General features: G+C 40.8%; 2 protein-coding genes across 3 annotated transcripts; one reads left to right on the top strand and one right to left on the bottom strand.

Moving 5' to 3' along the window:
* Nucleotides 1-434: 434 nt before the first annotated feature.
* Nucleotides 435-10,251, bottom strand: zgc:114200 (Aph-1 domain-containing protein). The gene is made up of 7 exons (XM_029710411.1): nt 9,691-10,251; nt 9,151-9,321; nt 6,656-6,729; nt 5,592-5,714; nt 3,969-4,096; nt 1,905-2,028; nt 435-980 (listed from the first exon to the last, which is right to left on the bottom strand). Exons 1-7 carry the CDS (start codon nt 9,801-9,803, stop codon nt 949-951), a joined length of 765 nt encoding a protein of 254 aa, XP_029566271.1. The 5' UTR covers nt 9,804-10,251; the 3' UTR covers nt 435-948.
* Nucleotides 10,252-10,465: 214 nt separating this feature from the next.
* Nucleotides 10,466-17,091, top strand: LOC115160095 (tripartite motif-containing protein 35). 2 transcript variants are annotated; one of them, XM_029710410.1, is made up of 7 exons: nt 10,466-10,531; nt 14,725-15,166; nt 15,440-15,535; nt 15,720-15,950; nt 16,066-16,088; nt 16,173-16,291; nt 16,409-17,091. In XM_029710410.1, exons 2-7 carry the CDS (start codon nt 14,762-14,764, stop codon nt 17,002-17,004), a joined length of 1,470 nt encoding a protein of 489 aa, XP_029566270.1. In that variant the 5' UTR covers nt 10,466-10,531; nt 14,725-14,761; the 3' UTR covers nt 17,005-17,091. The 2 variants fall into 2 exon arrangements, with proteins under 2 accessions (XP_029566270.1, XP_029566269.1); XM_029710409.1 differs by lacking the exon at nt 10,466-10,531 and having other exon boundaries at nt 14,498-15,166.
* Nucleotides 17,092-19,393: the final 2,302 nt, after the last annotated feature.

The raw sequence follows: 19,393 nt of genomic DNA, 5'->3' as shown, positions 1-19,393 counted from the left end.
CACAGTCAAAAATACTGTCAGACTGATTTGTAAGACTGTCATAGCCCAAATAAAAAAAAGTTAACATTGTCCATTGATTACATAACTTTTTTTAAATGGTGGGTCATGATTTAAAATAAAAAAATTGAAAAATGGGGTTGAGGGTACAAAACAGTTTGGGAATCCCTGGTGAAGAATCTTCGTTTGACCAGAGCCAACAGTCTGTTGCATAGTCACTTTAACTCTACCTACTTGTACATATTACCTAGACTAACCGGTGCCCCTGCACATTGACTCTGTAATGGTACCCCTGAATATAGCCTCGCTATTGTTATTTTTACTGCTGCTGTTTAAATTATTTGTTACTTTTATTTCTTATTATTTTACTTATCTATTTTTTTTTTTAAACGTTTTTTTCTTAAAACCGCATTGTTGGTTAAGTAAGCATTTCACTGTAAGGTCTACCTACACCTGTTGTATTCGGCACATGTGACAAATAACATTTGATTTGTGCTGCTCTGCCCTTCGCATTACATTAACAAATGATCATTCTTAAAAAAGTAATCATAATTCAGTAAACCAAAGATCAATAATTGACGCAAAGGGAAGTGGATTGATTAAAAGTCCACACAAAAGCAAAAATCTGCGAAGAGACGAAGAATGTAAAAAACAAAATAATAATTAAAGGTTGTTTCCTTGCATTGAAAAAAGCTTACACACGTCTAAGTGTGTGTAAACTAGTGTCATTCAAGCTATATACAGTATGAAGGATTTCCCTTGGTCAGCTCCATAGGTCAGTGACGTGCTGATTTCCTGGGCTCTGATTCAGCCCATCCATATTATGTGGAGATTGGTTGATGTGGAGACCGTGTAGTCTCTTGATTGGCTGCTTTGGTTTGTACACAGCACTGCAGCGATAGAAGCTCCCATTGCCCTTCGACCTTCCGAGAGATCAACATGGAATGTGAATTATGACGACGTCTCCGTATTACTTTTCCTACCTGCAAAACAGACAGACAAAAATAACTCTTCAGTATGGTACGGGTCAAGAAGTACTTTGTAATTAAGATGACATTGACCTGATCCAGTTATGCTGTTTCGGTAGTAAGTCCCAAGCTCGACATGTATGATGACTGGCGGGTCACAGATTAACATGTGGTCTTAATAACGCCACCTGACTATACAACTTGTGACCAACCAGGACTAAATTTAACAGGGTTTGATTTGCTCCTGACCAGTTGACAGGATCCACCACACGTTGTTGTAGCTCTACTTAATAAAAAGGTTCACCTGCTGTGGACTTATATGGGTCATATACTGCACCAATCACCTATCTGTCAAATATTACCATGGTGATAGTGGACTTTCAATTCAGTAGAAAGGGCATTATAATGACGTTATTTTACACGGGAGCCCTGCATGTATTATGCACGTATAAAACCGGTGTCAACAGGCCCACTCTTATGGACCAATAGAGAGGTACATTCTAAATTACAAGAAGAGTGGCAGTCCACATGAACATAACCTCAATGGTTCCATTGTTTATTTCAGCCAAGTGGCTCATTTATATTTGAAATAATCCTTATTTTTACAAAGGCAAGTTGACTGAGAACAATGACTTGGGGAGGAGCAGCAGCAGAGAGGAGATGGAACTAATCTGTTTAAATACATATCCTCTACCAACGCTCCACTGGAGTGACAATCAGCAAACAAAGTGGGCCTTTAGACCGATAACCAGAGAAGTGTTCATTAGGGAACACCGCTACAAAACATATTGCAACCAAAAACGAGGGGTTTCTTATCGGACAACTAAAAAAGGTAAGTCCTTCCCTGTTTCAGGAAGTTTTCTTCTGTTTGCTGCCTAATAAACAGGACCTAGGGCTTAGTACAGCTGCTGTATCAGATAGGCTTGAGGCGGGTCTTACACGTCCAGAGAAGAGTGATGTTGTGCAGGGAGCCACCGGAGGAGAAGAAGGCCCAGACAGCCATCAGCAGCATGATGGCGTAGACCGGGAGAATGCTGCCCACGTAGAACGGGTTCAACAGAGACTGGCACCGGGAACGAGAGAGAGATACCATGAGAGACTGATTACCAGATTCAAGAGAATCAGGGCTGTGTTCACTTATGGCACCGCGTAGTAAAACATTTTGCAATGGAAAATGAAAACCTGTTCGTAATTGAGAGTTCACTCGGTTTAAAAAAAAACATTTACCCCCTACTGAACATGACAGATTATTAGCTAAACACCAAATGCATGTCTACTACGAGCAGAAAGTTGAAACATATTGTGGGAAATTATTCATAAAAGCAATACATATCTACTGCTTTTTTCCCCCCATGAATGCAGATGCCACTCAGGATGATAAAACAGAGAATCAATCATAAGTCACAATTTATTCAGAAGTTATTCATTAACCATTTCTCTCTGTCTTTGACAGCGGGGGAGAGGTCAAATGGCCCGGACTGTAATATTTCCCACATAGCACGCCAGGAACTTATTTTAGAATTCTTTTGACAGAATTACAAGTGTCTGACAAAGTGTCCTAACAATTTTGATTGGAGCCCCAGACAACACTCATCACATAGGTAGTAGTAGGTAGCATTAATATAATGAGCTCTGTAACCCTTGGTAAACGAGAGCCTACGGTGCCTGCAGTAGAATCAGTGTAGGGTGAAGTTGCCCCTAGGACGCTGATCTTCAGCATTTTCCTCCACTAATGGTTAAGGTTAGGATTGGGGGAGGGGAAGCGTATCCTAAAACCTCCCCCTGTATGAGTAGAATCCCTTAGAGGGAGAACAGAACATTCCTGTGCAGTGTCCTGGAAATATGTCCAGGCTCAGGTTCTCATTGCCCAACACACAGTTTCTATGTTCCAAATGGCACTCTGTTCCCCACCTATATAGTATACGGGTCTGTTCCCTGTGGCTCAGTTGGTAGAGCATGGTGTTTGCAACGCCAGCATGGTGTGTGCAACGCCAGGGTTGTGGGTTCGATTCCCACGGGGGGCCAGTACAAAAAACAAAACACATTTTTTTATGAAATGTATACATTCACTACTGTAAGTCGCTCTGGATAAGAGTGTCTGCTAAATGACTAAAATGTAAAAAAAAAAAATCAACTTTTCACCCCCCCTTGTAAAAAGTAGTGCACTATATAGGGAATAGGGTGTCATTTGGGACACACAGTGCCTTCCATACATTCAAGAAACACTACAAAATCATCAGCATGTATATAATGAATGACTATCTTTCTGTGACCCTGTGGTCTGAATACAGTGCTGGGTTTTTTGTGAGACTGGAGGAGACTGTTCATCTACAACATGGTCCTCTAAAATGGAGTGTCAATCTCTAGAAAAATGAATTGCCAGTCTCATTTATGCACAACTTATCATTTAAATCTTTTATTACAAACAGAATTAGGATTCATGAGGAACCCATTCAACAAAATCTGAAATTAATAAGACAAACTTTAACTCATTCAGACTTTAGCTGTATTTCTTGTCAAATTGCTTAAAAAAAAATGGACAATACAGTCAGGTATAGAGTTGTTAAACACAAGATAACAACTCCCTCCTGTGACTGATTCCTGCTAGTGCAACTATCATGATGGCATGGGTGACAGACAGGTTGGTTGACAACGTCACGATTCTGAGCGGTCAGACAGCTAGCAATAATGACAAGAAGCCATGTGGGGAATCGTTGGTGGCTCGTTTCAGCTAGTTGTATCTTGTTATTTGATACCCATGTCTTGTTTTGATGCGTTTTGACTGATTTCACGTGAGATGCTAATATGGCTAAAATTAGCCAGCTAGCTAACCAACAACTGTAACAATGTATTTGAGAGAACAAGTGCTCATTGAGCAAATGTATTTATGTTAGAAGACAAAATATATAGTTTACATGTTGTCAACAATCTAAGCCAACCGTTGCGCACGCGCCATATTCTTTCGCTAAACAACCAACCCTGTGTGTCCGTGTGTACACTCACCAGGCTGAAGACCATCAGGTGGAGACAGAGCACCACAGCGATCACCCACCATCTCTTCCTCTCACAGCCCTCAAAGAACACCACCCCCCAGAAGGTGTGGAGCAGCGTCAGCGCCAGGGTCATAAGGGCTACAAAGGTCAAAGGGGTCATCAGTCACAGAAGTGTCGCACTTCATTTGTTTTGTTGCTTTAGTACACAAAGTACTCAAGTCCTTTTCCCTTTACATTTTTTCCCACCTCATAAGCCCTGTGCTGAAGAAGTTAAGTGTGCAAAAGTTATTCTATACTTGTCTATTCATGACAAGCACACAATGAAAGTAATACAAGGCTTGGGTGTAGACAGTATACAGCAAGTAGAGATTACGAGGAACTTCCACAGGAATATAAAGGCTGCCAGACAGACCAGTGATCATACAGACAGTCAAATTAAAGGACTTTTTCAAGCACTAATATTTATTTTCCAGGACCATCTATTTCTAATAGTTCCTATTATGCAATTGTTTCTAGTCACCACCAGATGGCAGTAACACCACAACCTCATGAAAAAAAGGTAACCTTGTAAGTTCTACTTAATAATACGTGTTTCACTACATACATGAGTAGTAAGTCAGTACTGATGGTGTAATGATGAGCAGAGTTTTGGCTACCCAGACTAATTTGCATTGCTGCCCCCCCCCCGCACCTACATGTTTCCTCAATTACCTCGACACCGCTGCCCTCGGACATTGACTCTGTACCAGTACTGCCTGTATATAGCCTCACTATTGTTATTTTACTGCTGCTCTGTTATTTTAATCTCTTTTTTTTTGTAGGTATTTTCTTAAAACTGCATTGTTGGTTAAGGGCTTGTAAGTAAGCATTTCACTGTAAGGTCTACACCTGTTGTATTCGGCGCATGTGACATAACATTTGATTTGCCTACTGGTAAAAACACTATAATTCGCATTAATACACAATTACAGCTTAATGACTATTGTATTTTTACCAGGCATTCGGGAATTTACTACTTAAAAGCTACGAAAAAACATCTTGCTTACAACTGGCAGCTTTAGTGGCGTCGCCGGTCGGGTGGGCTGTGTGAGGAAAAGTGGATGTGAATGTCCACCAGAATGGCAGGAGCAAGACTGGCGCTTAATAAAGCGCAATATCGCAGGCGCAGTGATGTAGCAGTAAAAAAGGTAGGTTAGCCAGACTGAACAAAAATATAAAAACGCAACATGTAAAGTGTTGGTCCCATGTTTCATGAGCTGAAAAATCATCCTAGAAACTTTCCATACGCACAAAAGGCAAGATTGAATCTATATTTGCCTGGCATTTTAGCAATCAGTACCTAATCAGTCAGTTCTGTACCTGCCTGGCTGAGTGGCAGTGTGAGTGAAATGAGCATGCTTGCCTGACAAGCAGAGTGCAAAACACGTGAGGAAATAAAACTCAATAGAAATGAATTCGTACGACCAATACATTTTTTTTTTATATTACCATATTTGAGCATTTTTTGTTCTCCTCACATTATAATTCAAGTACTTTTCAAGTACCAACTTGAGAAAATGTCCAGTACTTTTTCAGAGTGCCAAATTCAAGTACTTTAAGCACCTTGTGCAAACCCTGACAGACAGACACACACCTGAGGTGATGAAGTAGTACTGGGAGTCTCCAAACATGCCCACTGTCCCTGGGCCCAGAGAGTCAGAGAGAGTGTTGATCATGGAGAAGGCTCCGCTCATGATGCCAAAGCCCAGTCCAGCCACTGTAGAGATAAACAATCAACTGCTAGACCTACATAGTCAACATCAGCACAGTCAATGACTAGACATGCAGTATATAATTAACATTATTTTTGTATTTTCTGTGACATTCTGATCAAGTTGTTGATCTAGAGCTTATAGAGAGTTTCTTGTAGCATTAAATTTTCCTATTGTGGAAAAATAAATACATTCTCAATGTTGACGACAAATTATTAAAGTCATATCTAAAACCGACAATAATGTTCACTACAGTGAGCTTCAACTGACATTTCACCTCTGCGGTGTCTTATTTAGACAAGAAGGTCTCGAGAGTGTTTGCACATCAACAGAGAATTATGCAGGCTTGGGTAGGTTTTATTGTGCTAACACAAAGATCTGATTAGAGAAGAGACATTTGAAATCTTGCTCTGACTCACTTTATGCCTCAATGCCAAAGTACATGATCATAAATACTGGCCATTGCCATTTCCTTAGAAAGACTGTCCTAGAAGTAACCATATTAGCTGTCCAGATCAAAAGAACCATACAGATACACATGGGTGTATGAAATGACAAATACTTAATATTGAGGTTTAATGGGAGTTTAGTACGGTCATGAATCTTTGCCTGGGTTCACCTGTCAACAATCACAGCGGTAGAGGGTAAGATTAGTTCAGTGTTGAGCACCAGCCAGCGGATTAGTCAAACTCATATCACCTAGCATTCCGCTGACAATGATAGGCTACATGCACTTCCAAAATCATACCCGATTGGCCCACAGTGGTAATACAACTCTGAATAGTCAACATAAAGAGGAAGTGTTCTTAAAGCCAAGTAAGATGATAGCTGTCTGTCATGTGACTATATACACACACAATCTGTCACATATTTAAATCTGTTTAGTTAAGTATTTAATTAGCTAATTAATATGTTAAAGTAAATAAAAGTAAAGATAATGGTATACCATAGGCCATTTCCCGGACTGAAAGGGGAGGGCCGTCTTCTTCACTGATGGCTGCCAGTCCTTCATTTGCCTTCCTGATGATACAGTGGAAAGAACATGTTAAATAGCAGTAACACAGTGGAAACTTTATCACAAAATATGCGTTTTTGTGTTCTGAAAAAAGTAACAATGTAGCCTACAGACCACAAATACAACTTGTACGGATGAGTATTTACTTTGTAGTCAGATATGGCTAAGATGGATAAGTTTTCAGGCACAAGATCTTCACTGTATCCTGCAATCACACCTGCAACCCTGTACATGTGACTATTAAAACACATAGTCTAAGAATTCTCCGTTTAGAAGTCATACTAAACAGGATTTATGACAACACCATAACTTTGGACGCTGTAAAATGGCAAAGATGAAGACATGTATACTGCACCACAGCTTCCTCATCCCTGGTCACGCAAAGCGCTTGAAAACCGATTTGGGATATATTTTTTAAATAAGCGTTTCTTATTGGACAAATTCAGGTAAGTCCCTCATCTGTTGAGCCTGTTTGCTTCCTAGTGAATACTCCCCTGGTTGTACATTAACCAGGGACATTGATACCTGGGCAGGCCTGTTAAGTCATAGTGAAGGGGGGAAATAATCTATACTGTTACCCATTGCAATATAATTTTTTTGGGGTTGTGATATATATCGATATTTGACTCCAAGTAGCTAACGCTGCTGTAGGTAGCATTAGTTAGCGCTAGTCAGCTGTACCGGCACCAAAATGTCAGTATTTTTCATCCTATAGCTTGTTCTCCATCTTCTTAAATAACTAGCCAACATGTTTAACACTTATTTCCATGACAGATCAAAACTAATTTCGTCTCTCTGCAGCAGACATATAGTGAGCAGCTGAATCAAGAAAAGACAGAGGGTCTTACTGTTGGAGCCAAAGCACAGAGAGAATCTGGGAGCATATTTTAATCATGGACAATAATGATAAAACACCAGGTAAAAAACCTAGGTGTTATTTTGGATTCTGAACTCAATTTCAAATCACACATTAGGAATGTGAACAAAATAGCTTTTTAACCAACTGAGGAACATTGCCACGGTGCAGCCATTTCGCACTCAGGCTGATACAGAAAGACTCATCCATTCTTTTATTAAAAGCAGGCTTGACTACTGTAATGGTCTCCTTTCTGGTCTACCCAAGAAAGCCATTGGTCAACTGTAAAACGGGTACTGACCAAGACCAGACGACGAGCACACATTACACCGGTTTTAAGGTCTCTGCACTGGCTGCCTCTGAGTTTCAGAATACATGTTTAATATTTTTTAAGATTCCATGATTGTGCACCCCAATACATGTGAGACATGCTTTTACGTTCTGTACCCAGTAGATTCCTCTGGCACAGGTCTTTTAACTATCCCAAAGCCTAGGACCAAGAGGCATGGAGAAGCAGCCTTTAGTTACTATGCCTTCAGCCTCTGGAACAGCCTACCAGAGAACCTGAGGGGGGACAAAACTGTGGACATATTTAAAAGATATGTGCTTTTTAGTCTTTGATTTTTTATTAATATTTTGGTTTTTTTCCCCCTCTTACATTTGTTGTGTAGTAAATATTTCAGTATTTATTTGTTTTTTTCCTGTGAAAGCACATTATGTTGCATTCCATTTTTGAAATGTGTTGTATAAAGAAATCAAATGTTATTTGTCACATGCACCAAATACAACAGGTACCTTACAGTGAAAAGCCCTTAACCAACAATGCAGTTAAGAAAAATAAGTGTTAAAGTATTTACTAAAATAAACTGAAGTAGTGAGGCTGCATACAGGGGGTACCGGTTACAGAGTCAATGTGCGGTGGCACAGGTTAGTCGAGGTAACTGAGGTAATATGTACAGGTTGATTTGATGTGGTTTATAATGGATTTAATAGACTAGGACTCATGTTCACACAGTAGGGTCTTGGATCAGGTCCATCCTGTTTATGTAATCTTATTTACTATAATCTGAAAGGCAAAACTGATCCTAGATGTGCTTGTATGACTTCAGCAAGCAAGACACAGACAGAGACACACACAGACAGAGACACACACAGACAGAGACACACACAGACAGAGACACACACAGACAGAGACACACACAGACAGAGACACACACAGACAGAGACACACACAGACAGAGACACACACAGACAGAGACACACACAGACAGAGACACACACAGACAGAGACAGTGAGAGACATGGTAAGAAAGAGACACACAGTAAGACAGACAAGACAGAGCCCTCAAACTCAACTCTGGACCTCCAAGCCAGTTCCAGTGCTTGTCTCCATTCTTCCCCTCTAATCAGGGACTGATTTAGACGTGGGACACCAGGTGTGTGCAATTAATTATCAGGTAGAACAGAAAACCAGCAGGCTCTGGACCTCGTAGGTTAAGAGTTTAGTACCCCAGCCAGAGTGAGATAGCATGATAAAGACAGCAAGATAATGAGATGTGTGTATGCTGACCTGAGCAGCCTGTAGTATGCAAAGCGGAACACCTCTTGCAGTATGACTGAGAAAATGCAGCCAAATATGAGCAGGTTTTTCTGCAGGGTCAGGTCCTGGGCATTGGTGGCCTTCGTGGCTATGAACCACACCAGAGAGGACAGCAGCAAGGACACCAGCCAGAAGAAGGCCCTGAAGAGACAGAGAAAAACAGTTGTCATTGTTGATGCAATGAAGCACACCAGTGAACATGTCACTATCTTACTAGCTTCCAAAAACGTATCATGGCAAATTCAACATTTTTCAAAAGAGTGTATATACTTATGGCTGTAATTATAGGGTTAATAATTAGGGATACATTTAGGTGGCCATTTTTCATTGAGAAAATTACAACAAAGGACCCTTGATATATATTCACTACCCAATTTCGAAGTTGCACCTTGTGAGTTCCACTAACACAGCTTTAAAAACATAGGAACCACTGATCTAGGTCTATTATCATTTGTCAAACAACTTTAAATAACAAATCCACAAGTTATCAACAATAACATACTAGCTTACCCTGCAATTAGAATGATGACTCGCAATGGGTCTTTGGCGATAGTGAAAATAAATAGGGAAAACGCTGGCCCAAACGCAATGAACGCACACCCAAAAAACACCGCAGCAGTCATTGCAACTATCTGAACTTGTTCTTCTTGGCTAGCCCCTTAAAACAATCTGCAAGCTAACGTTAGCGGATTAAATAACGAGGTGAAATGATAATTATCATAAGATAAACGCCCACTGGATTGCTAGCTATTTGAACCATAGAGCTAGTTAGTCTCTTGAAATTGAAAAAGCAAGTCTGTTTCAAAATAGCGGGCTATGTTTCTCTAGCTAAAATTAACGTTAGCTATCAGTGCAGAAGATAAACTTCATACCGATATCCATTGCTGTCTAGCAATACATTTACAATAATTTAATTATTTTATTTCGCATAAATCTTTTAGTGGCTATATTTTCTTTCGTTCAGCGACTTTATTGATCGATATTTAGATCCCTCCATGCTCTCATTTCCTAGCTAAGCTTTTTGTTTGTCGAATTTTGTACTTCCGTGTTTGACAATTTGTAACCACGTGACCTTTTTGGCCAGTGCGCGAGTTGAATACGAAAAAATACAATTTAATTTTCTTTTAAGTGTTCTTCGACGAGGCATTGTAGAAGTGGCAGCAACAAGTTGAAATGGGAGTTGAACTTACATTTTAAATATACAAATTGGGAACACTAACTAAATCATAATAACAAAACACAATCAATAAAATACATCAATACAATACATGATCATCATCAGCTATTCAGCAGGCTGGGATGGTGCTGGAAAGGAAACGCTCAGTCCTGCAGTGGATCAGGTCCAATTTCGGTGAGTGAGTCTGGCGTAGACTAACATACGATAATTGAGGCGGGAGCATATGGCAGTAGGGGTCGGATTGTAGTAGAGAACTTGTGAAGGACCTTGGGAGACATTCCCTGTTCAGAGTGATAAGAGATCCATGGATCTAAGTAGGAGGTGTAGTCCGTGCCCACGATTGGTGTCTGATTGAATGATGGTTAATGCCGCATGCCACACTGCGAAAGAGGTGGAACTAGACATCGGTTGGCCTTTTCATATGTCTCTATCTGTGTTGCACATCTTAGATTTCCCTAGATGTATATTCCTAGGATCTTGATAGCCTGTAGGATACATTCTGGAGTTCTGTATTGTTATTTGACATACGCAGGGGCAAAAATCTGATATCAACTTTGGAGGGGACAATTACATGACATTTTCTCAAGAGCAATTCCTGAGGGGGACACCAAAAGTAGTGCTGTAACACATAGCCTACATTGTAATATGGTAAATGTATATTGAGGAACCAAAGAAATAAGGTGTTTGCCGTACTCCTAACTACCGGTACCCAAAACAACACAACTAATCACAACAGCAATACCATTGCCTTTAACAAATCTTAGTTCAGTCACCAGTTTAAGTTGAGAGTGGGGGTATCCATGGCATTTTCCAATTATGTTCCTATTTTACAAGTCAAAAAAATGTAGAACCTTTCATAATGTTGCCAAACAAAGACTCAACAAACTTACCTAAAACTCCCTGTCTCTGCCAGTCTGTCCCTGCATATCTGTCCCCAACTCTGCTGTCTGTGTGCCATCTGTTGCCTGCTCTGCCTAATGACATCATTGTGAAACATTTCCATTAGAATTTAATTTCTTTCTTATGAACATTTTATCAACTAGTCTTTGAGATATTAGGCTACTAGGGTTCTTACTTTGCGTTTTGGTGTACTGAAAAATACTCTGATGTCCGTCTTTTATTTTTCTGCCATTTTTCTACCTGGCTGGCTGGCTGGCTACACACACAGTGTGTGTAGGTTATTTACAGTAGGAGATGGGCTTCTATCATCTTATCTTCTATCATTCTATTTGGGCTTCGATCTAAAAGGTAGCTAGCAAATGTGAAACGGATTAAAATGACAAGAGTTGACAGCTGTATGAGTTCACCATTTACACAACATATGCTGCAACCTTTTGTAATTTTAATAGTTTGTTTCATATTGGCTGGCTTCCAACAATAGCTGAATTTGCAAAGCTAGCGAGCACCAATTCCGTTTCAGTGGTGTTTGCTATAATCTTTGCTACCCGGGTTAAATAAAGGTGAAATAAAATAATTAAATAAAAGTTCCCTTGCGACAATTTAGCTTTTGCAACGAGACCATTAAATATATTTAAGACAATGGTAGAAGAGAGTGTAGTTCTGTTCAGTTTGGACTTCAGTTTATCGCTAACCTTATCACAGGGACTTTGAAGCACTAACTTACATCATCTGCATGCTGATCTTGGAATAAATTGACGATAGCAAAGATTCCATCTTTGACGATGCCACATAAATGGAATAGGTACTAGCTAGCTTAATAATTAATATTTGCGCGCTAGCTCTGCATATTCAGCTAGTGTGTGTGCGTGATTGACTGGATTAACCTCACGTCAGTTACGTTCATTGAGTGCCTTTCAGACAGTGGATACCACCCCTCTGTTACCTTGCCAACTAAAGAACTGGCAGTGGATCAAACCATTGTGAGGCAAAGGGTGGGGAGGTCGCAATCTTTTGAAACTTAAAAACGCGCTATTAAGTGTCTATAATCAGCACAATTGCTTTCATTGCGTATTATTAATATTATTTAAATTACATAGTTATGTTTCAGTGATATATTGGGGGGACAAATCATATTTTTCCCAGGATGGGGGGTTGTGTCCCCCCCGTCCCCCCCGGGATTTCCGCCTCTGGACATGCGTCGTAGTACACGTGGAGTACTTTAGACTTCCTTAACCCTCCTATTATTTTGCGGGTCAATTTTACCAATTTCCACTTTTGAGTTGTCTAAAAATACTAGTTAACCTCTCTTTTTCTCAATGAAATTAAATTATTTCCCCTCATTTAGGGTCATGAACCTAACTTCAAAATGTGGACACACTGATGTGTTGTGGAATGTCAGTGTAGATTTTGTATAGAAACATGTTGTTGTGGGTCATTTTGACCCGGAGGGTTTCATGTGTATCGATATTTGCACAGGCCCAAAATAAACAAGTCTCTTTGATGTATTTTGTTTTGACTGGTTCTGGTTGCACATTTATACTTATGTTTGGGTGAAAAGGAGCTTTCCCAAGCTGCTCCTTCTCAGTGAGAGAGCAGCAGATTTCTGACACAGACACTCAAAAATGAGCACCAAACAGAAAATGCTTGTTTGTGAGAAAGGAAATATGTTTAACAAATAGGTCTTAAATATAGAGTTTTTGAAATCAAATGTTTTTGTATTTCTTCTTTCTGAAAGGTCTGACAAGACAAAATAAAGTTTGGGCTGTTTTTACTTGGTTCTTTGACTGTGTAGAGCAGGGGTCTCCAACCCTGTTACTGGAGAGCTACCGTCCTGTAGGTTTTCACTCCAACCCTGTTCCTGGAGAGCTACCGTCCTGTAGGTTTTCACTCCAACCCTGTTCCTGGAGAGCTACCATCCTGTAGGTTTTCACTCCAACCCTGTTCCTGGAGAGCGACTATCCTGTAGGTTTTCACTCCAACCCTGTTCCTGGAGAGCTACCGTCCTGTAGGTTTTCACTCCAACCCTGTTCCTGGAGAGCTACCATCCTGTAGGTTTTCACTCCAACCCTGTTCCTGGAGAGCTACTATCCTGTAGGTTTTCACTCCAACCCTGTTCCTGGAGAGCTACCGTCCTGTAGGTTTTCACTCCAACCTGAGTCTATCACACCTGATTCTAATAATTAGCTGGTTGATAAACTGAACCAGATTAGTTACAACTGGGGTTGGAGCAAAAACCTACAGGAGGGTAGCTCTCAAAGAACAGGGTTGGAGATGCCTGGTCTAGAGTGTGTTTAAACTGTGTGGGTCAATCTGAACCATACTACAATGGACCTAATTTGTTTTCAGCAAAGCACAAGGGTTAAACATCAGTTAAGTTGTAGGTTTCCCATGTCATAGGGGAAGTGGGAAAGTCAACACTGACCATGATCCACTCGAAATTCATCACCAAACCGGGAGGGGGCAGAGGTAAGCGTTGCGTTTTGGGACGGATTCCCTGATTCAATGGACGCCCAGCCCCAGCATAACAGCAAATGGCCGTTTTATCTCAAAAACACAGTTTGTAAAAAAATACCATCCACTCAGTAATGAGTAGTGAGAAATACATTTGACACCCACAGAAACTGAGACTCTCCTCTCAACGGTTACAACAGTAATTGCATTAAAAACATTGTTTTTCTGGCCGGTTGTATTTGGAAATGTTGCACAACCGTGTGCTTGAGTTTCAGAACGCATCCATGCTTGGCCTATATCTGGAAGAAAACTAACCGCAAAGGTCAAGGTGATGGTGGAAGCGGAACCACTGAGTTGGATGGTGCGTTGAGGAAAGTTAAGGGAAATTAGTGGAAAACTAACATGGGAGAATAGAGCAAAACGGGCTAAGGGTGTTAATGAAGATATGCCTCGATCTTGTAATGCCTTGCTCCGGTGTTGGAGTATGTTTCATGGATAAGGATGTGTTTTGGGGGAGATCCATTTGCGGTCAAGGAGATGTTGGAGGACGCGCTGGGAAAAGTGGAGTCAATCAAAGTGACCAGAGCCTGGTTTCCCAAAAGTATCTTCAGGTTAAATTCATCTTTAGAACCTTTTGTAGTTGCATCGTTAAATCTCCAAGCTGTTTCCCTGCATGTTTTCTGCATTAAATGCCAGTTTTCACCCCACACAGTAGGTGGCAGCATGCACCTCTAACGTATGTTCTGTGGACCGCCATAATATCATAGAAGAACAACTGCAAAGGTTCTCCCCTCATACACATGATACAGGAAGTAAGAGTCAGTGAAGCCATTTAAAATGTAGCTAATGTTCAGCTCTCTGCTGTTCAACAACGCACACGACAGGATCTATTTCTCATTACTAGATTCATGTCAACATTTCAGAGCAGATACTGAAGGAGATAAGGAAAGCACACCAAATGTCTTTAGTGCGTTATTAATAAGGGGTAAAATACATTGCTTCTTATGCTATTACAGGCCATTATAGAGAAACAAGTTTGACGGATTCAGAAAAATGGCTTGCGAATCGACTCTCCCAGAGGAGGATCTATCCTGTGCTGTGTGCTGTGACATCTTCAAGGAACCTGTTCTCCTGTCTTGTAGCCACAGCTTCTGCAAAGCCTGTCTGCAGGAATTCTGGAAAGAGAAGGAATGGCAGGAGTGTCCAGTTTGCAGGAGAAGATCGTCAAGGTCTGAGCCTCCCAATAACCGGGCTCTTAAGAACCTATGTGAGGCCTTCTTACAGGAGAGGCGTCGCAGAGCTTCAGCAGGGTCTGAGGTGCTCTGCAGTCTGCATGGAGAGAAGTTCAAGCTCTTCTGTCTGGAGCATGAACAGCCTATCTGTGTGGTGTGTCGCGATTCAAGGAAACATAAAAAGCATGACTGCATCCCCATAGATGAAGCTGTACAGGATCTTAAGGTAGAGTAAACCAATGATTTTGTTAAGTCAGGGCGTTATGCAGAAAATTAACAATAATTTCAACTTCACTGTGAAAATGAAAAACACTATAGGCCTACAAGTACATTTTTTGCTGACAATATGCATTTATGAACTTCCTTTTCGTGAGAGTAGGTATGTGATCTGGAGTTTTAATTTTGTAACAAAGTGACTATCCCTCAGCATTTTGTTATTCAGTCAACTGGAATAAGTTTGTGATATGGTATTGGACAACAACCTAGTGTTTAATTCCAGGAGGAACTCAAGCCTACCCTGAAGTCCTTACAGGACAAACTGGAAGTCTTTCAGAAAGTCAAACTCACTTGTGATAAAACAGCACAGCATATCAAGGTAAGAATGCTGAGTGATGTAACACAAACAGCACAGCATATCAAGGTAAGAATGCTGAGTGATGTAACACAAACAGCACAGCATATCAAGGTAAGAATGCTGAGTGGTGTAACAACTGTACAGAGTTGACTGTTCAACCGTGTTACCAAGACCAAGGTAGAGTTCCAGTGCTCTCTGTCTCCAGAGCCAGGCTGAGGACACAGAGATAACGATTAAGGAGCAGTTTGAGCAGGTTCACCAGTTTCTACAAAAGGAGGAGGAGGCCAAGATAGCTGCCCTGAGGGAGGAAGAGGAGCAGAAGAGTCAGACGATGAAGGTGAAGATTGAAGAGATGAGCGGACAGATATCATCACTTTCAGACACAATCAAAGCTATAGAGAAAGAGCTGGAAGCTGAAGACATCTCATTCCTGCAGGTACAGATGTCTGTCCCCATAATCATTCAATATTATTAAAGATGGATGCCACAATGAATACTGATTGATCATTAATAATATTGATAGCTAAGCTGCTCTTTTTGTTACTTTGCAGAACTACAATGCCACAATGAAAAGGTAAGTGATCTGCCTCCTGTCTCTCTCTACTCTGTGGTTCTGAACCTAACCCCACAGCAGCAATGACTCCTAAATGTTCTCCAGAACCCAGTGCCCACTGCCTGATCCTGTGAGGGTTTCAGGAGCGCTGATAGATGTGGCAAAACACCTGGGCAACCTCAAGTTCAGAATCTGGGAGAAAATGAAGGAGATTGTTCAATACAGTGAGTGATATTTATTCCAAATAGATTCAATGATCGCTTGACATGTAGGCCGAACGGATCGTTTATTTTGTTCTCTGTTTAGTTTTAACGTGGCGTGTCTCTGTTCTCTCTGTTCAGCTCCGGTGGTTCTGGACCCTAATACTGTGCACTCAAAGCTACTCTGTTCCATGACCTGGATGGGGTATGATGATTGCTTTGTATGGGGTGGTGAGTTCCAGCAGCGTCCTGACAACCCAGAGAGGTTAGCCCAGGGATGGGTCATGGGCTCTGAGGGCTTTACCTCAGGGACACACAGCTGGGACATTGCGATTGATGACGAGTATTGGTTTGCAGGTGTGGCCACTGAGTCTATCAATAGGTCTGATCCTAGAGATGAAGTCTGGGGTATTAGCCATGTTGATAGTTTTAATACAGATTATAAGGAAGACTTTGATTATGTGTATAAAGTAAGTTGCCCAAATACTGAAACCGTTTACCTCCCCGTGAGACACAACTCCAGAGTTAAGGACAGGATCAGAGTTCAGCTGGACAGGGACAGAGGAGAGCTATCATTCTACGACATTGATAATAACACACATATACACACATATACACACGCATTCACTGGGAGAATATTTCCAATTTTTTCAGTGCGTGATGGTCTGCGGATTTTACCAGTGAGGGCCTCTAACAGTGGAACAGCACAGTTAGGGCTGCAGGAAAACGTGTGGTGAGCTGGCATTTACCCCAGTCAGTTTCATCAGGTTTCGCAACACCCCACTACTGTTCATTTGAAATAATAAATATATTGACAAAGTGTGGAAACGACTGTTTTTTTTTTGTTGGCAGATTTGTCTTGTGATTAGTCATCTTGCACACTGTTCATCTGTGCTGCCATTGTGTGCATCTTAACCAATCACGTTCAGGCTCTACTCTTTCCTCTGGAATTTGAAAACATATCACTCCCAATAGAAATAAGTAACTCATTACATTTACATTACATTTAAGTCATTTAGCAGACGCTCTTATCCGGAGAGACTTAAATAAGCAAGGCACTTAATGTTAATTGCTCATTTGAGGGCACACAGATTTTGAACATCATGAAAACCAAATGATTTTTTTCAGTCAGACCAATGATGTCAGGAAAATGTGAACGTGTTCAAATTTGATTCAAGATTCAGCTTGACTACTTAGTCTTTAATACCTTTTCTATCCAAATTATTTACTGAAATGAACCTCTGAACACTGATATATACAGTGATATATACAGTGATATATACAAACACGTCAACCCTGTTTTTCCACATTTTCTTACCTTAGTCTTATTCTAAAAGTGATTAAATCGTTTTTTCCCCCATTCATCAATCTACACACAATACCCCATAATGACATCACAGGTTTAGACATTTTTGCAAATGTATTCAAAAATAAAAAACAAATACTTTATTTACGTAAGCATTCAGACCCTTTGCTATGAGACTTGAAATTTAGCTCAGGTGCATCCTGTTTCCATTGATCATCCTTAATGTTTCTACAACTTGATTGTAGTCCACCTGTGGTAAATTCAATTGATTGGACATTAATTGGAAAGGTACACACCTGTCTATATAAGGTCCCACAGTTGACAGTGCATTTCAGAGCAAAAACCAAGCAATCCCGTCCATAGAGCCCCGAGACAGGATTGTGTCGAGACACAGATCTGGGGAATGTTCCAAAACATTTCGGTAGCATTGAAGGTCCCGAAGAATACAGTTGCCTCCATCATTCCTAAATGGAAGAAGTTTGGAACCACCAAGACTTTTCCTAGAGCTGCCTGCCCAGACAAACTGAGCAATCAGGGGAGAAGGGCCTTGGTCAGGGAGGTGACCAAGAACCTGCTGGTCACTCTGACAGAGCTCCAGAGGTCCTCTGTGGAGATGGGAGAACCTTCCAGAAGGACAACCATCTCTGCAGCACTCCAAGGTCTTTATGGTAGAGTGGCCAGACGGAAGCCACTCCTCAGTAAAAGGCACATGACAGCCCGCTTGGAGTTTGCCAAAAGGCACCTAAAGGACTCAGACCATGAGAAACAAGATTCTCTGGACTTCTGAAACCAATATTGAACTCTGGCCTGAATGCCAAGCGTCACGTCTGGAGGAAACCTGGCACCATCCCTACGGTGAAGCATGGTGGTGGCAGAATCATGCTGTGGGGATGTTTTTCAGCGGCAGGGACTGGGAGACTAGTCTGAATCAAGGGAAAGATGAATTGAGCAAAGTAGAAAGAGATGCTTGATGAAAACCTGCTCCAGAGTGCTCAAGACCTCAGACTGGGGTGAAGGTTCACCTTCAAACAGGACAATGACCCTAAGCACACAGCCAAGACAATGCAGGAGTGGCTTCAGGACAAGTTACTGAATATCCTTGAGAGGCCCAGCCAGAGTTCGGACTTGAACCCGATCAAACATATCTTGAGACAGCTGAAAATAGCTGTGCAGCGACGCTCCCCATCCAACCTGACAGAGCTTGAGAGGATCTGCAGAGAAGAATGAGAGAAACTCCCCAAATACAGGTCTGCCAAGCTTGTAGCGTCATACCCAAGAAGACTTGTGGCTGTAATCGCTGCCAAAGGTGCTTCAACAAAGTACTGAGTAAAGGGTCTGAATACTTATGTAAATGTGATATTTAGTTTTTTATAATTAGCAAAAATGTCTAAACCTGTTTTTGCCTTCTCATTATGGGGTATTGTGTGTTTAAACAATTTAATACATTTTAGAATAAGGCTGTAAAAGTCAAGGGGTCTGAATACTTTCCGAATGCACTGTATAGATCTATTGAACGCTATTTTATATATATATATATATATATATATATATATATATATGTATATTTAACAATGTATGTATATAGAAATATTGAACACAATATTATATATACACACTACCAGTCAAAAGTTGACACACCTCCCCATTCAAGGGTTTTTCTTTATTTGTACTATTTTCTACATTGTAGAATAATAGTGAAGACATAAAAACTATGAAATGGCACATATGGAATCATGTAGCAACCAAAAAAGTGTTCAACAAATTCTTCAAAGTAGCCACCCTTTGACTTCCTTGATGACAGCTTTGCACACTCTTGGCAT

This window comes from Salmo trutta, chromosome 23 (assembly GCF_901001165.1).
Source record: "Salmo trutta chromosome 23, fSalTru1.1, whole genome shotgun sequence".
NCBI lineage: Eukaryota > Metazoa > Chordata > Actinopteri > Salmoniformes > Salmonidae > Salmo > Salmo trutta.
The sequence above is the reverse complement of the archived record's forward strand: the minus strand, read 5'-3'. Positions and strand labels throughout refer to the sequence as shown.